General features: G+C 38.4%; 1 protein-coding gene and 1 long non-coding RNA gene across 3 annotated transcripts; both read left to right on the top strand.

Moving 5' to 3' along the window:
* Nucleotides 1-1,541: 1,541 nt before the first annotated feature.
* cldn19 (claudin 19) lies at nt 1,542-22,188 on the top strand. 2 transcript variants are annotated; one of them, XM_059329527.1, is made up of 5 exons: nt 1,542-2,310; nt 11,323-11,487; nt 11,838-11,922; nt 15,305-15,451; nt 21,212-22,188. In XM_059329527.1, exons 1-5 carry the CDS (start codon nt 2,088-2,090, stop codon nt 21,258-21,260), a joined length of 669 nt encoding a protein of 222 aa, XP_059185510.1. In that variant the 5' UTR covers nt 1,542-2,087; the 3' UTR covers nt 21,261-22,188. The 2 variants fall into 2 exon arrangements, with proteins under 2 accessions (XP_059185510.1, XP_059185511.1); XM_059329528.1 differs by having other exon boundaries at nt 1,545-2,310; nt 20,692-22,188.
* LOC131968583 (uncharacterized) lies at nt 15,465-19,757 on the top strand. Its single transcript, XR_009394046.1, has 2 exons — nt 15,465-17,275; nt 17,308-19,757. It is a non-coding gene; the product is annotated as an uncharacterized LOC131968583 (long non-coding RNA).
* Nucleotides 22,189-22,462: the final 274 nt, after the last annotated feature.

Below are 22,462 nucleotides of genomic sequence, written 5' to 3'. Positions count from 1 at the left end.
AGCACCCACCTCTCCACCCGCTACGCTGGACCTGAGCACTTGTTTTGCCTCTCTTTCATCTCTTCTCGCCTCTCAGGCTCAGCTGACCTCTGTGCTCTGACCACAACTCACCCCATATGCCAAGCCCCTCATTAGACACCGCAAACCTGAGCACACAGCACTTACAGTCACACATACATACACCCTGAATATGCAAACCCAGGGTTTGTTGAACCTTGTGGACACCTCCATGTATGGCTGTTTCTATCAATATGAGTTTTTAAGGATGTGTGTGTGTGTGTATGTGTGTGTGTGTGTGTGTGTGTCTAGTAAAGGGTTTTCAAAGACAGGCTTGGTGCAGGATAAGTGCGGTCACATGCATGTTCACATGTTCTTTTTTTGATGTGGTAGTTCAAGTTCAAGGTTCAGTTGGTATGACATGTATGAAAAAGAAACAAAAGGTTAAACAAGAAATACAAAGAATTAAGTGAGTAGAATTAAAAGTGGAGAGAAATAAATGCACAATGAAGCAAAACAAGTAGACCAGCAACAACATGCTGCCTTTCCACATACGTTGCTATGTATTTAAACTATTTATTCTTAGGTGAATAATATTTTTTATATTCAGCATTGAAACTAAATTTGATAGTATTGGCAAGAACATGGTTGTTAGGTAGACGGGCTGTATGTCTGTGTGTGTGTGTGTGTGTGTGTGTGTGTGTGTGTGCAGGGTGGGGGTGAGACATGCCTCTTACAGTTGTGAGAAAATAGCCATGTCTCTGAGACCAAGTGTGTGGACTATAGGGCAGTCTAATTGGCAGAATAGAATTATAGAGTTAGTCTGAAGTGAATTGAAGGTAATGTAATGAGTGAAGCAGAGCTGACAAGGCGTGCAACTGTGGGAAAACAGGTTTTCTTCACTCTCCAAAGACACAAAAGACTGGAGTGTGTCTGCATTTGCAGCTCCTAAGGATGTACAGTTGGGTGAACTCTCCCTCTCTCTCTCTCTTTCTCTCTCTTCATTTGTCGTGGTTGCCATGGTGATGGGAGAGGCTTGCCTTGGCGGGCCATAATTTCCAGAGAGCCTGTCTGCATGTGACACGTCCTTTTCAGCCAGGCATTGTTTAGATGCTGATTTACGTGTGTTTGTTGCACTTTACCACCACCTCCAGCACACCTCCAGCAGGGACTGCAAACCTTTAAAGGATCAATGCAAGCAAGACATGGAGATAAAGCATGTTAAAGCATTATTAAGGGGTTTCGCTGAATGATTAAATTACAAATTCAAAGTCCAAGAAACGCTTCAGTATTTGTCATTAATGAACTTGTCATTATGACTTTACCTATGCTGTTTTCGCTCCTGTGCTACATCTTTTTCTTTTTCTTCCCCTGTCTGTTTGAAACAGTGCTTTTCCCAGCCAGCCCATCCCTTTTCCCTCCCAGTAGGCGTTCCTACAACACAGAGGAGTCCAATCACAATTTAGCCCTTTACCCCATCCCTTCGCAGTCAGCCTGTTAAGGACTTTTTGTGTTCACATTTAGTTTTTTTTTCCTTTTCCTTTTTTTTCTGCTACCCCTCATTGAGCCACTTGAGCCTGGAGCAGATGGAAAGATTGTAGTGGGGGGAAAGTAAGCAAGCAGCAGAGAGAGAAAATTGGAAGAAGCCATGCAGAGAGTGAGGCAGCCCAGCGACGATGCTTGATGAACTGAACCACTGACCACCAGAAAAGGCTTTCTTCAACTTTGACTGAGCCCCAAAGGGATCAAGGAATCAGACAGGACAGTCCTGAGGGGAGACATCAACTCACTGTCCCTACTGACGGGCTGAAACCAGCCCAGGACGTGGAGAGCTCAAGAAAGATAGAAAGAGTTAGAGACGAGGAGAAAGAGGGGAGTTCTACGGATGAGAGTTAAAGCAGAGAGGCAGAAAGAGATGCTCAAAGTGAGCAGATAGAGAAGAGAAAAGTAAAGTAAAGGATAGCTACAGGTGTGTGCACAAGGACCGCTCAAAGAGAGGAGGACACACTAGAGTCATCTGAACAAAAGCTGTAGCAAGTGAAACAGGAGTGTAAGACCAGATACAAGTAGAGGGACAGAGCTAGATAAGGATGGCCAACTCAGGTCTCCAGTTGTTGGGTTATTTCCTAGCGTTGGGTGGCTGGATCGGCATCATCTCAACCACTGCCTTGCCCCAGTGGAAGCAGTCTTCGTATGCCGGTGATGCCATCATCACGGCCGTGGGTCTGTACGAGGGGCTGTGGATGAGCTGCGCCTCACAGAGTACAGGACAGGTGCAGTGCAAGATCTTTGACTCCATGCTCTCGCTGGACAGTGAGTACCAAGTTTGAATTTGATTGGACAAAACCTGACTAACTTGTAGTGGCTCGTGCTTTCACTGGCTGTTACTCTTTTCTCCCCATTTTAGACTGTTTGGTAAAACTGTCTTATAGGGCTGGGCAATATATCCATATAATATCAAAATCATTATATGAGATGAGACATTGTCTTAGCTTTCAGATAGAATAATGGATTAGTTGTTGTGTACACTGCAAAAAAGGTGAGTCTAAAAACAAGATAAAAACACTAAATCTGAGGGAAATGATCTAGAAATAAGCATGTTGAACACTTATAATAAGAAATTAACTCTTAAAGCAAGATAAATTATCTAACACTTCTAAATCTAAAGTTTTTTTTTTAAAATCTTGGTAAGAAACAAATAATTTGCAGTGTATTGTATTTATATTGTCCAGCCCTATCATATAGGTATATTAAGTGTATGGTAATTATCATATTTGAAACATGATATAACAATCTAGTCTAAGTGTGTTGATGGGGTACTATGTGGCTTATTAAGTGATATTCAATGGATAATTTGTCAGACAATGGAAGAACACAGTTAAAATACTAGTGAGGCAATAACTTTCTTAAAAAGCAAGAAATGTTTCTCTAAGTCTTTTAATCTCACTCTATCCTTCAAACTTTATTCTTACGTGACTTTCTTTATTGTCTTTCTTTAATAATCTACATTTTATACAGTGGCTTTGTGTGACTTTTCATCAGTTAGGAAGATACAGTCAAAACTTTCACCTTCAGTTGTCTCCCCAAGCTACCCCAGAGTAATATCCATGGTGTTACAAATCAGTTGCTGTAGCTGGCCCGTTTATTTGGCCACACATATTAATCAGCATTAAAAACAGAAAGAAAACAAGTCCACAAGCCCCAGCTATCTGGGACACATTCAATTCAGAAGCTGTAAATCTCACTTAAAATGCTTCAGTTCAAGTATTTAATGAAGTTCAATTCCAAAACATCATGAAACGTAATGTGTGAGGAGTGGGAGGGGGTCAGGAATGTGGGGTCCAGACATAAATTAGCTCAGAATATGAGCCTCCTGTCATCTCCAATCTGTAAGTAGGACCTAGTGACTCATAATTAATGGCACACAGATTATAGAAATCCATCCATCTACTGTCTGCTTAAATCATCCTATTAGAGATTCTAATGAAAGGCTGCAGGGGGTGGGCTTGTTCACAAGTCATTTTCATAAAACAATTGAACACATTGAGTTTGTGTGTTTTTCTCTGTGGTTGGAGAGCAGAGTGCTTACAGTTCCTGCTGTGGCACACTGGTCTTGAAGCAACAAATGAGGCACTTTGCAAACATTTTGGTGTCTTGGTGAGTCATTATATCAAAACACTTTGTGTGGCGTTCTGTGTGACGGGTGCCCGAGCTGATCTCCCATCTCCTTTGGTTCATTGCAGCAAAAAGAACCAAGTATTGTCCTTGTGGATGAATAGGGGCTGTTAGGAGAAGAAAAGGGCAGTGTTGAGCCAAACACCAGAGATATTCCCAGAATGCGCTCTGTTTTCCCCACACGCGCACATTGTTCCACTTGTCCATTAACACACCCAGTGAGTACAGATTCAGACTGAAGAAGAAAAAAAAACACTCAAGAAATGATTATAGGGGTTAAATATATGCACCTCTGAATGAGCACAGTACTGTTCTTTTTGATCAATCACATGTTTATTCAGGTGCTCCCTCAGACAAATCATGAAATGGAGCAGATCAGCATCCTATCATGTGTCTGGGGTCAGAGAAGGCACTGCAGGTCTGAATCTCCATTAAACAGGGTAGGTTTGATCCAACAGCAACGCTGATTTGAGTTGTGAAGTAGCTCTCCTCCCTGGCCACGTTTGCAGCAGGAGCAGCATGTGATGGAGGGTATAATTGTTCACCAGACTGTGCTGGGCTCTGCTGATGCGGCCAAGCAGCTGTAGTGGAAACTGTTAGATCTGCTGCAGGTTTACTGAGTGTTTTGCTCAAAAAGGAGATGATGATCAGACTATCACACAGTTGAGAAGGATGGTTGTTATTTTCATAAGAGTGAAGTAGGTGGTGCTGAAAGGACAGCTCTTCAGAACCAGAAACATCTGGTATTAAAGACACAAGACCTGCTTCTGCCAAAGTGTTTAGTTGCATTACATATAGCCTAGATACATATATATTAGTCCTTTCAGAAATTCATGTGCCACACAGACATTTGGAGGTAAATTAAAGAGCAGATCATTGTGACACCACCAAAAACAGCACCCCAATATTATACCAGACCTATTCACCACATTAAAGGCAAAGCATCCTCACATACAGAGGTTCAGCTGTTTTGTTTTATGGTTTGTTGCAATACTGCTAGTCACAAATGTTCTATGAGCCCAGTTAGATTAAAGGGATTGCACCCAGTTCAGCTCAATGTATTCACCTCAGCATTAAACATGAAACGTACATTCATGTTAAAGTGTAGTCCTGCTTGCTGAATGTAGCTTACACTGTAAAAAAAAAAAAAAATCTGTTGTTTTTAAGGTAAAAAAACAGCAGCTGTGGTTGCCAGAACTTTACCCTAATAAATATGGTGCGACTTTTTCTAATATTACGGTAAAATCATATTAGCACTGCTGACTTCACGTTGAAGATCCTTCCATATTTTACCATAAAAAATCAAATAAAAAATTCCATCAAAAGAAACGCTGTTCTGCCATATAATTGACAAGAAAATACTTTATAAATGCTGCATAAATTAAATATTTTACCATTAGATATTACAGTATATTTTTGTTACATATATGGTGTTTAGTACATTTAACAGAGAGAAAAAATATTTTTACAAAAAATAAATGCAAAAATTACAGTGATGCTTGTATATATATATAACAGTATATTTTTGTTACAAAGCACAGAAATTTACAGTGGAATAATGTTTTGTTTTTTCAAAGTGTAAAAAATACTGTTTTGGCTGATATCAGCTCAATCAGTGGACATGCAGCTGTCCAATCCACACATCATTTCCCATTACTATCATTTAATAATGGAAAAGGCTGGTGTAATTCTACATGTTGCTTAGGGTCATGAAATAACCAACAATGTGTTAGTCTGTCTTGCAATAGACCTCCCACTCTGTCTGTACTCACGCAAAGTGGTTCCTATGCTGAAGACTTACATTTAAAAAAAAAAAAAATCACAATTATAAACTCTTATAAAAAAGAGGAAATAGTGCATTTGTTGGGGACTATTGTGAGCTGTGGATTAATACACAATTAGCACTTCAGTCTGTTCACCAGTGCAAAAGTGTGGCTCACTGATGTGTTTTGAATAGTTTTTGGAAAACATTGGAGCTCTAAGGACAGAGAAATTAGATATATCAGGCTTTTGGATTCTACATGGTTGCGCATAAAGTTGGAATAATTTTGTTTTCAGACATAATCCTTGGTTAATTGTGGTTTCATTTTCATTGTGATTTGTTTGGAAGAGATTGATTAATACAGTCTTGAGAGGATATACAATTTATCTGTGAAGAATAAATCACATTGTCACAACCATTTCCCAGAAAGAGGTAAAAATATTTTATTCCAACTCTATTAGCGTATTAGTACTTTATTAATGTATTATGTATTCATCCATTGCTGGTTTTGGTCTCTGCATGGGATTTGTTGACAATAAGAGAGGTATAGAGTATAATCAGCATTATCTTTTTAGACAAAAAAGGTAATTGTGATGAGTTTACGTTGAGGTTCAATGACTGAGAATAATAATTCCAAAATTGCAGACTTATTGAATTTAATGTCTTCCCCTCCGCAAGAGCGAATGTGATGCGTCTGTGCTCGCATAATGAACAATAACTATATTCCAGTTTTATGGTAATAAATATTTCTGCCTGTTCATTTGTTGGCTTAAAGAGTATAGTCTAGACCAGTTAGGATATTAAGGATACCATCCTGTTACACTGTAAAAAAAAAAATGTTGTTTTCACGGTAAAAAAACCTCGGCAGCTGTGGTTGCCAGAACTTTACCGTAATAAATATAGTGCAACTTTTTCTAATATTACGGTAAAAGAATATTAGCACTGTTGATTTCACGTTTAAGATGAATTTTATTCCATATTTTACTGTAAAAAAAGTTTTTCCATCAAAAGAAACGCTGTTCTGCCATATAATCGACCAGAAAATACTACGATTTTACCCTTAAATATTACAGTATATATTTTTTTTTAGAGATGTGGTGTTTAGTATATTTAACAGTGAGAAAAAGTATTTTTTACAAAAAACAAATGCAAATATTACAGTGATGGTTTATATATATATATATATATATATATATATATATATATTGCAGTATATTGCCAGTGTATTTTACAGTGGAGTAATGTTTGTTTATTTCAAACTGTAAAAAAAAAAATACAGTTTTGGCTGATATATTCATCTACGGTGTTTCATTGTTACTGAAACTGAATTAACCCATTTATCATTTTACGGTCTTTTACTGTCGTGGATTAGCAGTTTTTCACCATAAAATCAGACATTTTTTTACAGTGAAGGGTGGATAAGGAAAATCTCTTCTCCAAATAAAGTGTAGATATATTAAAAAAAACTTAGACTTTGTGTCTTGAGTTTGAGGTAAACATGGACTGGGAAATGCCTGAAGTTATCGAATGAGGCGAGTTTCATAGCTGTGTAGTGAGTGGGCAAACAAATATTACGTTCTACAGAGTCACAAGTGACCTCACAATGGGACCTTACAGTGCCCACACACACACACACACACACACACACACACACACACACACACACTAGTAAGCACTCATTGAAATCTTGTGGCTGGCACTGCCAACCTTGGCACTGGAGAAAGAGGCGTAGAGGGTGAGCCAGCCTCCCCCCATCACCCTCCCTCCCTCCTTTAGCCTTTCCTTTACCCCAAAGGCCCTCGAACTCCCTTTCTGGTTTGTCACCAACTGAAAGTGGTCAGACAATCGGCCTAAACCCCCGCATGCCCTTAAAAAACAAAACAGAAAGAGGAATGCTCAGAGTGGATGAAAGAAAAGAAAAAATCAAACCTCTTTCTATGAAGACTATTCAGAGACTGCATCAAACGGAGCTATGGAGCCATAAATCAGACTTCAAAGATTGTTCCATCCTCTTCCCCCATCATAGGTCCCTTCAGATCAGCTTCTCAAATGCTACTTCACTGCTGCAACCATGAATGATGGTGTGTGTATTTCTGTCACAATGACAAACGATGGCTTCTGGTTGCTGCTCAGGCTATTGCTTCACAGCTCCTTTTGAAGTGATTTTATTTTTTCTAACACATATAGTTGCATTTTGTTATCACTGCCAATGTTTTTGGGGGGTTTATTTGTTTGTCTGTCTGTCAGCAGGATTTTGGAAAAGCCATTGGCCTGATTTTTATTGAACTTGTTGGAATAGTGAAGCCTGTGCCAACAAAAAACACATGGAGTTTTGGATAGGGATGTCCCGATCAGGTTTTTTTGCCTCCGAGTCCAAGTCCGAGTCATTTGATTTTGAGAGTCCCGATCCGATACTTTTATAATACATTAAAAAAGTGAAGAAGAGCGAAGAAACAGATCCAGGATGTGCCTTTTTTATTTTATCATTTAACACACATTCTTTGAGCACTTCTTTGAGATAGCTTGAACAATCAAGTAATAATTACAAATAAGAAATTTCACCTTCCCAGTTTACATACCTCACAGTTTGCAATCGCAGTGTTATTTTCGTTCACTTTAAAATACTTCCTGACTGCAGACATACTCGCCCGTTGGTTTAAACTGCTGCCATGTGTTTTTCTTCTTCTTCTTCTTCTTCTCTTCTTCTACTTCTTGTAATGGTGGCGACACCAACTTTATGGTGCATTAGCACCACCTAGGTTGGACTGTGTGAACTTCTGCTTCGCTTATTTGTTTATTATCCCTAGTTTTGGAGTGGATCCAAATCAGGGGGCAAATGCTCAAAATCCTTCATTAACATTGCAAGATAGGCCATTCAATGCAAAAACCAACTGACAAAAAATATGAAATAAATAATTAGAATTAAGCAAATACATGCTTGAAACAAGTCAAAGTATCTGCCAGTGCAGTAAGTAAATGTTTCTTTGTAAGAATTCTTTAAATAAGTAAAAAATATCTCAGCACTGGAAAACCAATGACAGCTTGAAATAAATCAAAATACACTTATTTTTGAGCAATTGTGGCTTGAAAAGACCAACTGTAGTAACATTAAAATAAGCCAGTAATACTTGAAACGAGCACATTTTGGTGGTAGAAAATACTTTTGAAATAACTTTAAAATGACATGCAACTAAAACTCTCAACTGGAGCCAATATTTTAGGTAAAAACTCACCATATTCAACAGTTGAATAGCTTGAAAAGCATGAAAAAGCTCACAATGTCAATCCTAAAAAGAAGTCTTTAAACAATCACATAATTACATAAGCACATAATAATAATAATACTAATAATTAAATAAGCACATAAATCTATGGTCAGTAGGTAAATTATACTCAAAACAATGTAATTAAAATACTATTGCTAGATATAAGAAGAAAATACTTGGTAAGCTTCGTGTTTTTTTTTACAGTGTTTGTGCTGCATCTATTTGGCAAAAAAATGTTTTTCAATCATATTTAATGTTATACATGTTTCCTTTGTCACACCAATACTAGAACAGCTATCAACATGTGTTTACACTTTCCGTGCAATAAAATGCAACACATAATTTTAAATTAATAATATGACCTTAACTACAGGTCTAATCGCCTAATCATAAAAGATTAAAAATCACATTTTATATTGGACTAAAGGATGAAAAAAGACACAAAATGTCCAAAAAAAGACACAAAATGACCAAAAAAGACACAACAACAGACACAAAATGACCCAAAACGACACGAAAAGACATGAAAAGGTTTCAAAAATGGACAAAATAGCCCAAGACAGAAAACACAAGCAGCATATCCAACAGTGGGACCTAATAGTTATGGGACCTTACTCACCACTTTGTTGTTTACAAATTTACAATTGTAAATCTACATATTTTCTTCCATCAAACAAGCATATTTGTCCACTCCTAGGTTAGAAACAGTAGTTTTGACAAAAAAAAGTCACTCAAAGTGTTTTTAATAGCTATTTCGCAGGATAAAGTATTATCAAGCTATTCTGTTGTATTTTGATTCACCCCATTCCATTTAATTGAATGTGAAAGACTATGGAAATAGTAGTTTGATTTAAAAAAAAAAAAACTAAATCTGATTTAAGCTAATCTTAATGATTATGAGATGCTGTTAAAAGCTCCAGAAAAAGTGTCAGACCAATGTTATAATAGTTTTGTTTTTTTCATTAGTTTTAGTTTGGATTTCGTTTTCAATTTTTGTTTACAAATTCAGTTAGTTTTAATTAATTTTTAGAGGGAGTTTGCTAGTTTTAATTAGATTTTATTTTTTGGAAAATGCTTAGTTTTAGTTTAGTTTTTATTAGTTTTAGTTTTGTTGTAATGGGGTATTTGTTGGGTGCAAGATTCAATAAGGTCACAATAAATGTTTCCTTTATTTCCTTTGTCTGATCCATCTCAGCCCCAATAAGTTTATTAAGTCATAAAACCAGACAGATGAAATAGATTTCATATCAACCAAAAATGAAAAAAGTTGACAAAGACGAAAATGAAGGACATTTTCACTATAATTTTAGTTAATTTTGGAACCACAAAATACAGTTTCAGTAAGTTATCGTTCTTTATTTCAATTAACGAAAATGTTTTTTCAATTCTAGTTTTGGTTATTTCGTTAGTTTTCGTTAACTATAATAACCTTGTGTCAGACTATGTTACTCCGTTCTAGCTGAGCGTGAAACAATATTGTTGATCTTGGAACATTTGACCACCAAAAAATCTCCTGACTTCACTCACTCCCTGTTTAAAGATTTGTTTTTCCAAATCATTCCATTCTATTTTTTGTTCTACTTTAGTGTATTCACTATGTTGTATTTGTAGCTTTGCCTTTCTCCTGTGATATATAAATACTGGCTTATGCTTCAAGCCATTGTTATTTGAAGCTAATGCCTGTGGCCTTGGCTGTTAAACCTGTATGAAAGGCTCTGTTATGTTTACATTAAATACCATATTTGTCAGCTTTGTCTGATATCAGAATCAGGATATTGGACTTTGCATGTTTTGTACCGCAGCTGGGATTTCAACAATCCCCTCGCCTGGGCTAAATGAGACACACTCCATCAGTATTTTGACAGTATCATTAGGCGCTTCGCTTCAAACGCGTTTGTGAACGGCTGCATTTGAGGCAGCAACGTCTGATCGCTGTGGCGACAGCCCCGTGAAAACAATCTTGCTTTGTGACAAAGCCACACTAATCCCACTGTGTGAAACATGTAAAGCAGGCCCTCCTACAGCTGCTCTGTGTGTGAGAGAGTTGTGTGTTTCATCTGTGTCTATTCCACCTACAGTAATTGCGTGTGTGCTGATATTGTGCATTTGCACATGTCTGTGTGTCTGTGTGTGTGTATAAATATGTGTAAATATGTTCCTCCCACTAAGTTATGTGTGTGCTGAGGCCTGTGTGGGCGGCACATTAGATTTTTAAGGAGGCAAAACCACACTGGAATTATCTGGAGAAGATTTACAGGATCATTTAAGGTCCCAGAGCTTGGCCAAGAAAGTCACCTCTGTAAATGAAAAAGCTGGAATTACCCTGCTGGAAACTAGGACAGTGGTGGACTCTCCCTAATGAGCTTTCTGTCAGAAATGCATGTGGTCTCCCATCAATCCTGTATGGCCTGTGTAGCTTCATTCCCATATAATCATCACTTTAATGGTCAGAAATATGTTTTTTATTCCAAGTGATGGACCAAGAGACTTGTTTTTTTCATGTCCTCACCACTTTCTTCCCTCTCCTGTCCTTTTTTTTTTTGCCTTTCTTCTACTGTATCACCATTCTGTGCTCTCTCTGCATTTCCTGCCTCCTCCTTTCCTTTCCTTTTCTTTATTTAGTCCACATCCAGACATGTCGGGCCCTCATGGTGGTGTCAGTACTGCTGGGCTTTATTGGCATCATCGTCAGCGTGGTGGGCATGAAGTGCACTAAGGTGGGAGATAACAACCCTGCCACCAAAACCCGCATCGCTGTGACCGGAGGGATCCTCTTCCTGCTCGCAGGTATGATTTCTGCTCTGTTCTTTCAATGCTTTGTTTAGTTACCAATAATCTATTGCAGTATCTCCAGCAACCAGTGCATTTAGAAAGAGCAGTCTGGTATTTTTGTAGCCTGAAACTCTCACCGGGGGTCTTCTCTGTAATTAGAGTCCCTGCTGTAAACAGGAAGTGGTCTGTTTAGAAGCATTAGTCGTTGACCTCAGCCATAAACCACAAGCCGAGGGGAGAGAATTAACAAAATAAGGACTCCCCAGTTCAGTTCATCTGTGTGTTGCTCTGCCACAGTGAATGCTCACAGGCGTGACTGCTACAGAGAACTAATACACTCTTATTAATCCTTTCTCCCTCCACAGGTCTATGTACACTGGTGTCTGTGTCCTGGTATGCCACTCAGGTGTCCTATCAGTTCTTCAACCCAAACACACCACCCAACGCCAGGTATTTAAAAAACAACAACCGACAAACTCTCTCTCCTTCTCTCTAGTAGCCCTTTACTTTACATTTACATAGAATATTGGAACATAAAAAAGGGAAGCTTTTGTATGATGTGGGTCAAGGTTATTATAGTTAACAAAACTAAAGAAATAAAGTTTTTAAAAGAACGATAACTAACTGAAACTGTTTTGCGTGGTTACAAAACTAACTAAAATTATAGTGGAAATGTCCTTTGTTTTTGTCAACTTTTTTCATACATACCTTTTTGGTTGATATGAAATCTATTTCATCTATCTGGTTAAAAACTAAACTAAAACTAAGCATTTTCCCCAAAAATAAAAACTAATTAAAACGAGCAAACTCACTCTAAAAACAAATTAAAACTAACTGAATTTGAAAACAAAAAATAACAACAAAATTAAAACTAAAACTAATGAAAAATCCAAAACTATTATAACCTTGATGTGGGTAACATGGGAGCCTTGTTAAGTGTTGATGCTAGATGTTTATTCAGTATATTCTGTACATATGTGCCAATTAAATTCTAACTGTCATTATTTGCATTAACAAAAATAACTAGTGTGTGTAGGACTGTGATGAGGCAGTGGGCAAATGTTGCCAATTTATGTAATCTGAAATCTGAGGGTTTTTTTCACAGGATTAACACAACCCTAACTACTGGGATAACCTCTGTTTCATTGTATGGATTTCTATGGAACATAATACACTGGCTACTGTCATGTCAACACAATATTTCATTTATCGTGCCTCATGACAAAATCATTTCAGGAATGATTGAGCCCAGCAACAAAACCCCCTTTATTATGTTGTCGTTCTACTCCATATGAATAGCCAAAAGTATGAGGCACGAGACAAACAATACAATTCCATATAAGGAGACAACAAAGCATGTGATGTCAGTTTGAATTGATGTTGTCACTAAGGGAAGATGTGTGTTTACATAACAGCATTCAAAGTTGGGTGTGTCATTTCAATCTCTTGCTTGGCTCCCACTCTCTTTTTATTCTGTTTGTTGACATATATTTAGTACATGTATGAGGCTTGATATGTACATTTGTTTACATTTAAATAAATAGCCATCCCTTCTAATAATACTGATACAAGTGAAAATAGTAGTCTCCAGTCTAAGTCAATGGTGTATAGTTACAGCAGATGTGTTCTACTTGTATCATCGATTTTAAGTGCTGGAAAATTCATCCATATTGTTGATAAAAATGGCTAACATCAGCTGCTGGTGGTTGGCAATTATGCCTGATAAACATAGCTTAACCTTACTCTAAGGTACTAAATTTTACAATTGAAAAATATGGCTAGTTATAGCAGCTAATAGTACCATATAGTAGGGCTGGGCGATATCGACCAAAAGTCATATTCCGATATATTTAAGCTGAATATCGATATACGATATATATCCCGATATTTTTTTTATTGCAAAGTGAGAGCAAATGTTCAGTCAAAGCCAAAACCAAATATGACATGTCACAAGTAGTTTTATTGAAACTGTTTATTCAAGTGAACATAAATACAACAGGAGTACCTCTTTAAAAAAATCAAAGCTCCATAAAGTGCACATTTAAATAAAAAAATATCTTAAATAAATATAACCTATGAAATAAAATAGGCCAATCTTTTTTCTGAAATAAATATATTTATATGAGAAAAGAATAACGAACATTACAAAATAACTAAATATGACAAACCCTAGTAAGGGCAGCATTTATATATAAAGCAGCTTGCCTAGAGCAAGGATCATAGTGCAAATTTGAACTATATGGATATATGCGATATGGTCTAATTCCATATTACATTTAAAAATATATCAATATATTTTTTATATCGATATATCGCCCAGCCCTACCATATAGATGATAAACATGGCTAGCTGTAGCAGCTAATAGAAACTTATAGTTGATAAATCGGCTAGCTTTATCAGCTTATAGTACCTTATAGTTACTAGCTATAGCAACTAATGGTACCTTATAGCTTATCAACACGACTAGCTTCTCAATATCAGGATCAAATATTATTGTTTTACAGGCATTTAAAACAGCCTTGAGTTTGCCATTTTGATCATTGCCATCTTGTTTTTTGCAACCAGTGCAAGCACAGAATGGATCACACTGGCTAACTAGCTTGTTTAGCAAGGAGCAACTGTAATTCAAAATGAACAGTCAGCTCCTCAGAGTCCTAAGTGTCATTTACTTCAACCAAACTGAAAAAACACTGTGAAAAAACCTCAAAGTTTCACAATGGTAGTGACCTGTCAATATCAAGTTAACCCCTCCCAAAATGCTTTATTGTCTATTTTACTATCAACATGGGACCATAATTTACAAAATAAAAACCATGCTGTACTAAAGAATTGAAACCAATGACTGAGAACATAAATTAATTATAAAAATTTTATTGAAGTAATAAATCAAGTAAGATGTAGGGTCATTTTCCTCTTGGTTGTTGTACAACCAAAGCAGAGAATCATTTGAGAATCAGCAAAGTGGATTTTTAAGGAAAGCTAATAATTTCAGTGCAAGATTCTTGAGATATTTATTTCTTCTTGCCTATATATGGTTGATATCGTTTGATATTTCTTGGGTAAAGTTACTTTCAGCAAATCTTGTTTTTGACTTCCAATGAGTTGGAGGGGAGCGTGTCTATGTTCCCCGGGTCCTTTGTTCCCCTCTTTGTATGAGACTGGGGAATATAGGACCCTTTTGCCCCGCTATTCCCAAAAAGGCTCCTATGTTCCCCGGTCTATTACCTTTTCCACCATTAGTGCCAAATTTCAATGGCAAATAGGCCTATGTAGGCCTACGGACTGTTTTACGCACATATGCAAATAGGCCTAACCCTACGGGCTAACCCTAACCCAAAGGGTCCTATGCTCCCCAGTATGTATTGCTACAGGGGAACATAGGACCCTTTTTGGGAAAAACGGGGAACATAGGACCCGGGGAACACAGGTCCCAGGACATAGGTCCCGGGACACAGGGATGACCCCAAGTGAAAGGGGTCATCCCTTTGTTCCCCGGGACCTTAGTTCCCCGGGTTAGGGTTAGCCTATAGGGCTAGGGTTAGCCTGTAGCCCTACATAGGCCTATTTGCCATGGAATTTGGCAGTAATGGTGGAAAAAGTAACAGACCGGGGAACATAGGACCCTTTTTGGGAAAAGCAGGGAAAAAGGGTCCTATGTTCTCCAGTCTCATACAAAGAGGGGAACATAGGACCCGGGGAACATAGACACCCTCCCAGTTGTAGCTAATCATAAGAACATATTGAAAGAAGTAAAAACATTAAAGCTCTGACACCCACAGCCATACTGTATACCTGGCCTCTTTACCACCCTTTCTTCCCTCTCTTACACAGGTATGAGTTCGGCTCGGCCCTGTTCGTGGGCTGGGCGGCAGCCAGTCTGACGGTTCTGGGTGGTTCCTTGCTGTGCTGCTCCTGCTCTAAAGATGACATGCGAGGGCAGCAATATTACCGCCAATCACAGCCTTCCACAGCCAGGGAGTACGTGTAAACCCCACCCCCTCCCAGCAGCCACCCAAACAGAGAGCATCGGACATGTTTGGCACAACCCCCCTTTTTCCTACAATTATAAAAAGCAAACAGACAAAAAGACTATCATATGCACATACATGCAGTTTTGTCGAACTGACACACTGGCATGCATGTGCAGACACAGGTACTCACACAGTACTCATACAGTATTATACACCAGTACATTATGCAGCAGTAGGATGTATTTTGGCTCAAAAAAATTATATTCACACTTATATATTTTTTTGTGAGCAGACAACCCACATATTGCATGTAAATAACCCATCATACTTATATATTATAAAAAGCATGCAATTGTGAATGGAAACCTCTCATGTGCCTTAATGTCATAATTTTAGCTACTTGAGATTAGTGGAGCTTCTTAAATCTGACCACACAAATCACAACGTCTCACTGTGAGTCATCCACTTTAAAATAAACATGAAAAGGACACAACACATTTAAAGGCAAATGTAATGGGTATCACAGCAGATACCCAGGGAGAATGGACATGGAGCTAGAAATAATGTTACTGCAAAATTTGCTGAACTTTTATTAGGATGTCCTATGCTTCCTGGTTGGAACTGCATATGTGTATTGCTTCTATATTGCTTTGTGTATTCACACTCCACTGGTGCAGTTATGTTGTGTAAAGAGAGAGCCCCAAACTCACCATACAAAAACTTGGAACTGCTCTGAGCGGCTCCTGTGCTGTTGTGGGAGACTCGTACCATCTCACCAGGACAACAGGTCAGTGAGGCTGCGATCACAGAGGACACTGACTTCTCCAGCTCAAACTTTAAGCACAGCTACAGGCAAACAGAAAGCTAGAGAGGCACAAGGCAGACGAGCTCTAAAAGTTCTACTTAGCAGATAGTAACTAACTTAAAGCTTAATGAGCAGGATGAGAAGCTCAAACAAATAATGTAGGTAAACCTTAGATATGTTGTAGTCACACAGAGACTGAAAGACACTGAATTCAGCCTATGAAATATCCAAGTGGAAGTTTTTTCCTGATGACGTAATACATAAGTGCACTTTCAAGTCCACCGTTCACAGATGTTCTAATTGATCAGATAGAGAAAAAGAAAGGGTCCTCTAAAATGATAGAACATAAAGGGGCGAAAAAACCAACCTCTGTCTTGGGTCTGGAGGAGCTGAGTTAATTAACATTTAATCAAATCATTGCATTGAACACGTCTTTTGTTGGTATTGCCATGCAATTTCAATGGGCTGTGACATGTTATCTTTTTAGCCACAAAAAGGTTTTAACAACCAGACCTCCGGGAGTGATTACGTTAGAAATCAGGAGCTAACGTTTGCTAGCTAGGGGGTCATTCCTGTGTTCCCCGGGTCCTGTGTTCCCTGCAATCTATCAATCTTTACGGTAGACTCTCAGCATGGCCAGCAGGCCGACCATCACATGGCCCACCTTAACTCAAGCAGCCCAAAACTTAAATTTGCACAGCAGCAACTTTCTGGTTACTTTGCAGTTCATTTTTTTGCTTTTTAAATCTAGAATTACTCATGTTTATTCCCACCCCTAATCATATTGTCTTGTGTCGAGGCTTAGTTTTTTCCCTTTTATTATCCTACCTGTTCTCCATTGTATTGTGCAGCCTTGTGGAGAGTTTAAAACAAAATCTCATTAACCATTCACCTCTAATAACGTTTCATTTAATTTGTTTAATTAGATCTGTTTCAGATATGAGTGCTGAGGGGAACATAGGACCCAGGGAACATAGGACCAGGGGAACATAGGGCCCGGGGGAACATAGGACCCGGGGAACATAGGTCGCCGGGAACATAGGACCCAGGGAACATAGGACCCAGGGAACATAGACACGCTCCTCTAGCTAATAGCCTGATGCTAACAGTGTACATATTTGTGTTAAACTAGTAATATAAAAGAGAACCTTGCCAAAAACAAGTTGTTCAACAGTACTTTGGTTCCGATGTTGTGGTCCCAGCTCCACACAAAATAGTTGCAGTCCTCTCCACTGTTGGACACTTTCATGTTGCTGTGGAGTAGCAGGTCTGGAGGACAAGGTTATTTGTAATGATGATTGCCTGCAAATCAGTCAAGTTGGGGGAAAATTAAATGAAATTTCTTAATTTTGTTTAGCTCACATCCAACATAACTTTCAATTTCCTGAAGGTACCTGCTGCTGGCAGGTTAATTCAACCCTGCAATCTAGGGACTTTCCTCTATGTCCAATTTGCGCTCTATATGGATTTATCACTTTCGGACCCAGGAAAAAAACGTATTCTCATGGCCTGACAAAGACAGCTTACATGTGATCAAACTAACCAAAATGACAATAAAGATGCAGGTAAATTCAGTGTCCTTTGTAATTAGGCCTCAGGCAGCCATTTTGTAACAGATGACAACCTTCCTTAAATAAAGCAAGATCTTATTTGGTCCTGTTTAACAACCATCACTTGATGGGGGCTGCTCACGACCACACAATCAGAATTGCAGGAGTGGAGGTGAACTGTTAGTAAAAGGTGTATGATTAGTTTGACTGAGTATGAATGCTAATGCTCATTTCATCATTTTACGCTAAGAGGAAGTGAAAGCTCTCATCGAAACATATCACCATGCTCCATTAACTAACACCATCATTCCAGATTCATACACTCTATCTCAAACTCTCTTATATAACCAAAGCAAAGTCTAAGATCTAAGCTAATTAATGTGCTCATCACACAGGTGTAATCTCGTTGGGCATCATAAGCTATAAGACACTATGGTATCATTAATTTGTCATGGACTATGGGGTCATCCCTATGTTCCCCGGGCGGGTTTTTCAAAAAAAGGGTCCTATGTTCCCCTTTAGCAATACATACTGGGGAGCATAGAACCCTTTTCCAGAAAAAGGGTTCTATGTTCCCCACAATCTATCAATCTTTACGGTCGACTCTCAGCATGGCCCACCTTAGCTCAAGCAGCAGCTACTTTCTGGTTGCTTTGCAGTTCATTTTTTTGCTTTTTAAATCTAGGATTACTCATGTTTGTACATTTCCACCCCTAATCATATTGTCTTGCATCGAGGCTTAGCATTTTCCTTTTAGGGTTAGGGATAGGGTTAGGGTTAGGTTAGGGTTAGGGTTAAGTTATTTGCATATGCACGTCAAACAGCCCGTAGGCCTACATAAGCCTATTTGCCATGGAATTTGGCAGTAATGGTGGAAAAAGTAACAGACCGGGGAACATAGGACCCTTTTTGGGAAAAGCGGGGAAAAAGGGTCCTATGTTCCCCAGTCTCATACAAAGAGGGGAACATAGGACCCGGGGAACATAGACACGCTCCCGAGACTATAAGCTTAAAAGTTGAGTTGTAAATAGTATAAACCATGTCATATTTAACCTCACTGCAGTAGAACTACAGGTGATTGGGCGCTTCAGCCACACACTGTGTGCTCCATATAGGCTACTAAGACTGCTGCACTTTGTTCCTCTCTCTGTCCCCCATTTACTGTCAATCTTCAGCTGTACTATCAAAGAAAGGCAAAAAGCCCCCAAAAATCATCTTAAAAAAACCTCCAAACTACAGGTGTTTTGCAAGTCAACCACTCAAAGAGGATGTATTGCAATATCTGTAGGTTTTTAAAAATCTGCCCCACATTGAAACCTGTAAAATTCAACTGTAGGCTAAATTGGCTATTGAGTTCCCCCTTGATTGCCCACAAAAATATGCCTCAATTCATGTTCCCAAAGGAGCTGGTCCATCACTCTTCCACATAATACGGCCATTGACTTTTCCTAGAATGGCTCCCAGTCCCCCCATTTCCTGGTCCAATGGCCCCTCTTCTTGGTAGACACTTGTTTGTGGAGTGCTCTGTTATTGTCAGATTGGGGGGTTGTAGGTCTATAGAAAATTCCTTGTGCCCTTTAAATAAAAGGGGGATGTCTGGCGTCACTGGTCTGTCATTAGCAGCTGTGCTTTGAATAGGGATAGCTCAACAACAAGTCTGATAAAAAACTACCTATGCAGCTATGTCCAAAGAAATGAAAATATACATTTGAAATGTAAAAAAGTACTTTCATGAAGATATTCAAACTATTCCTTAAAAAAAATGCTGATGGGCAGCTAGCTTAAAGGGACAGTTTACCCCAAATCAAAAATGCACTTCCTTTTTTTAATCAATCTAGAATTGTGTGTTTGTTGCCGAGTGTGGGAGAGCTGCTTCCTTCTCTCAAATATAATAGGACTTTATGGCACTTTGCTTGTGAAGCTCAAAGCTCCAAACAATACATTTGAAAAACTCAGCAGCAATGTCTCTCCTGAAATCTTGACCCGGTTACTCCAGATAATCCACAGATTTTGAAAATAGTTCCTTGATGAAACTGCTCACATCAAAGCTGGTGGATTATCTTGAGTAACTGGGTCACCATCTAGACTGATGGATGCACTACAGGTAAGAGGAAAAATATGTATTTTTGATTTTGGGGTAGTGGTCGCTTTAAGTACACTGCAAAAAAGGTGTGTCTAAAAACAAGATAAAAACACTAAATGTGAGGGAAATGATCTTGCTGCATGGACAGATAATTTCACATGACAAGATTTCTCAAATTAAGATTATTAAATCTAGAAATAAGCATGTTGAACGCTTAAAATAAGAAATTAACTCTTAAAACAAGATAAATTATGCAACACTTCTAAATCTAAAGTTTTTTTTTTATCTTGGTAAGAAACAAAAAATTTCCAGTGCACTCTGCTCGGGCCAGTTCATTGCTACTTGCAGCTTTAATTTATCTTGTTTTAAGAGTTAATTTTTTATTTTAAGCGTACAACATGCTTATTTTTAGATTTAATAATCCTAATTTAAAAAATCTTGTCAAGTGAAATTATCTGTCCATGCAGCAAGATCATTTCCCTCAGATTTAGTGTTCAGATTTAGACATCTTGTTTTAAGACACCCCTTTTTTTGTAGTGTAGCCTGAATTTATCACTCAGTTCATCAATATAAATATTTATTTGAAAGATGTGATCTGGAGCTGACATGTAGCATTCCCCTCCTTCGCTCCTTCTCATTGACTTTCCATCCTGTTTGCTAACATCTTTACCACCATCAAGCATCCTTCTTACTTTCCAACACTTCATATCTGTTGTGAGAACCTGAGAGATCTTGATGTGTCTCTTATTTCCCCTCCTGTCCTCTAATCCTGTTCTTCTCCGACTGTCTTCTTCTCTCCTCTAATTCAGGGCAGAGTTGTTGAGTGAAACTAGTTTCCCTGACTGATCAGCCCCCGCCTTTTTATCGAGGACTGTCCGAGTGTCCAACCACTGTGTTACCCATTTTCTTCCTGTTATCTCTTAGACCCAAATTTGGACCTCATGTAGTAGAACACTCCCTTTTCAACAGTACTACATCTGCACCTAATCAGTTTTAGAGATGCATTGTCTTCCCCTACCTTCTGAGCCGTTTCTGTAAATATGGACTCTTAAAGGAAATGTGATCAGACCTTCTATTTAAGAAATGAGGTGGCTTCCTCCATTTCAGCCTGTCAACCTTCTACTACACCTCCCATTTCCTCCTCTGTCCCGTTATTGGCCGAAAGTTAACAATAAGTTGAAACCCTTTGTGGTTTCTTGCGCTGATTTATGATTTCACTTATATCCTATGACCTCTGGGTGTTTTTGTAAATGTGTCTTTTGGGTTTATTTTGTGCGCTGTGACTGTACTTTGACTGAAACGTGTCTTTTTTTCCCTTTTGAATTGCAGACCAAATGTTAAAAGTACCCCACCAGAGAAAAGGGAGCAGTACTTGTAGTTTGGGAGAGTCTTCTGGCCTTACCATGGTTTAGATTCTGTCAACAGACAAAACCTCTCACTGAGGATTTCAAAACAGACAAACAGACACCATTAAAGAAAGAATTTATCTACAGCAACCTTTTAAGCATATTGCAGCAACATAAATTAGAGTATTTGTTGAAGTAAAAGAAATTGTTTTGGGATGTTTTATGAACTAGTTGCTTCAGGGGGATTGAGAATATCCTTGTCTTGTCTGTTTTGTTGCCTTAGAGAGAGACAGTCATTCAGGGTATGTTTTCTATAACATGTTAAAATGCCCGGGTGTATATACCACCTACTCTATTCTTTTTTCATTCTTTTTCTTTTTTTTTTGGTTTACTACATATATAATGTTTTACTACGTGCCTTATAACACATGTTGTGCACATGTATGTTTTTGACTTTGAGAATTCTTTTAGTCTCCCATTCCATCTGAGGAATGTGTGTCCATGGTTCCTCTGCCAGCAGTTCTATGTGCCTTTTCCTATTGTTGGATTTCTGAAAATGAATGTGAAGCTACTCTACAGTACCATTTATGAAACAACAAGACATACACAAGATAGATCTTCAGCAGAGTGCCTTATGCCACTGTTTGTAATAAGCTGTGTGCCTGTCTCCAAGTAGCCTGGATTGAGGATATACCCAGTACATTCATTTTGTTTTGTTAAGTGCCAATATGATTTTGTGTGAATGGCAGAGTCTCTGTATTATTGACTTTAAAGGATGTACTGTACTGTGTGTTGTCTCCTGTACTAAGGAACGCCAGTTTGCTGAGTGTTCAAATGCCTACATTTATTTACCACGCCATTCCTTTCTCTAATATTTACCTCCTCAATGTTGTGTATCATCTCATTTACAGTATACCCCTGTCTGTTTCTTTTAGAATAAAGTAAACAGAGATATAAAAATGGCTTTGTTTATGAGTCAGTGCTTCGTTAGTTGTTACCTGATTTATCACCCTCGCCTGACTTTCCACCCGCTCCCTCAGCTCCTTTCCAGCTCAAATACTTCTTTTGCACCCTGTTGTTCAATAATTGCAGACGTGGAATTCCACTTCTGCTCCACTGGACTGTGGCACATTCTCACAGGTGGACTCACAAAGTTAACTTGCTCACCATTGCTACAACTGATACCGAAGCTTGTTTTGAGTTTCATCTTTAAAACATTTATCAAATGACACGT

This window comes from Centropristis striata, chromosome 3 (genome assembly GCF_030273125.1).
Source record: "Centropristis striata isolate RG_2023a ecotype Rhode Island chromosome 3, C.striata_1.0, whole genome shotgun sequence".
Classification (NCBI taxonomy): Eukaryota; Metazoa; Chordata; class Actinopteri; order Perciformes; family Serranidae; genus Centropristis; species Centropristis striata.
This window is presented reverse-complemented; position numbering and strand designations above follow the sequence as displayed.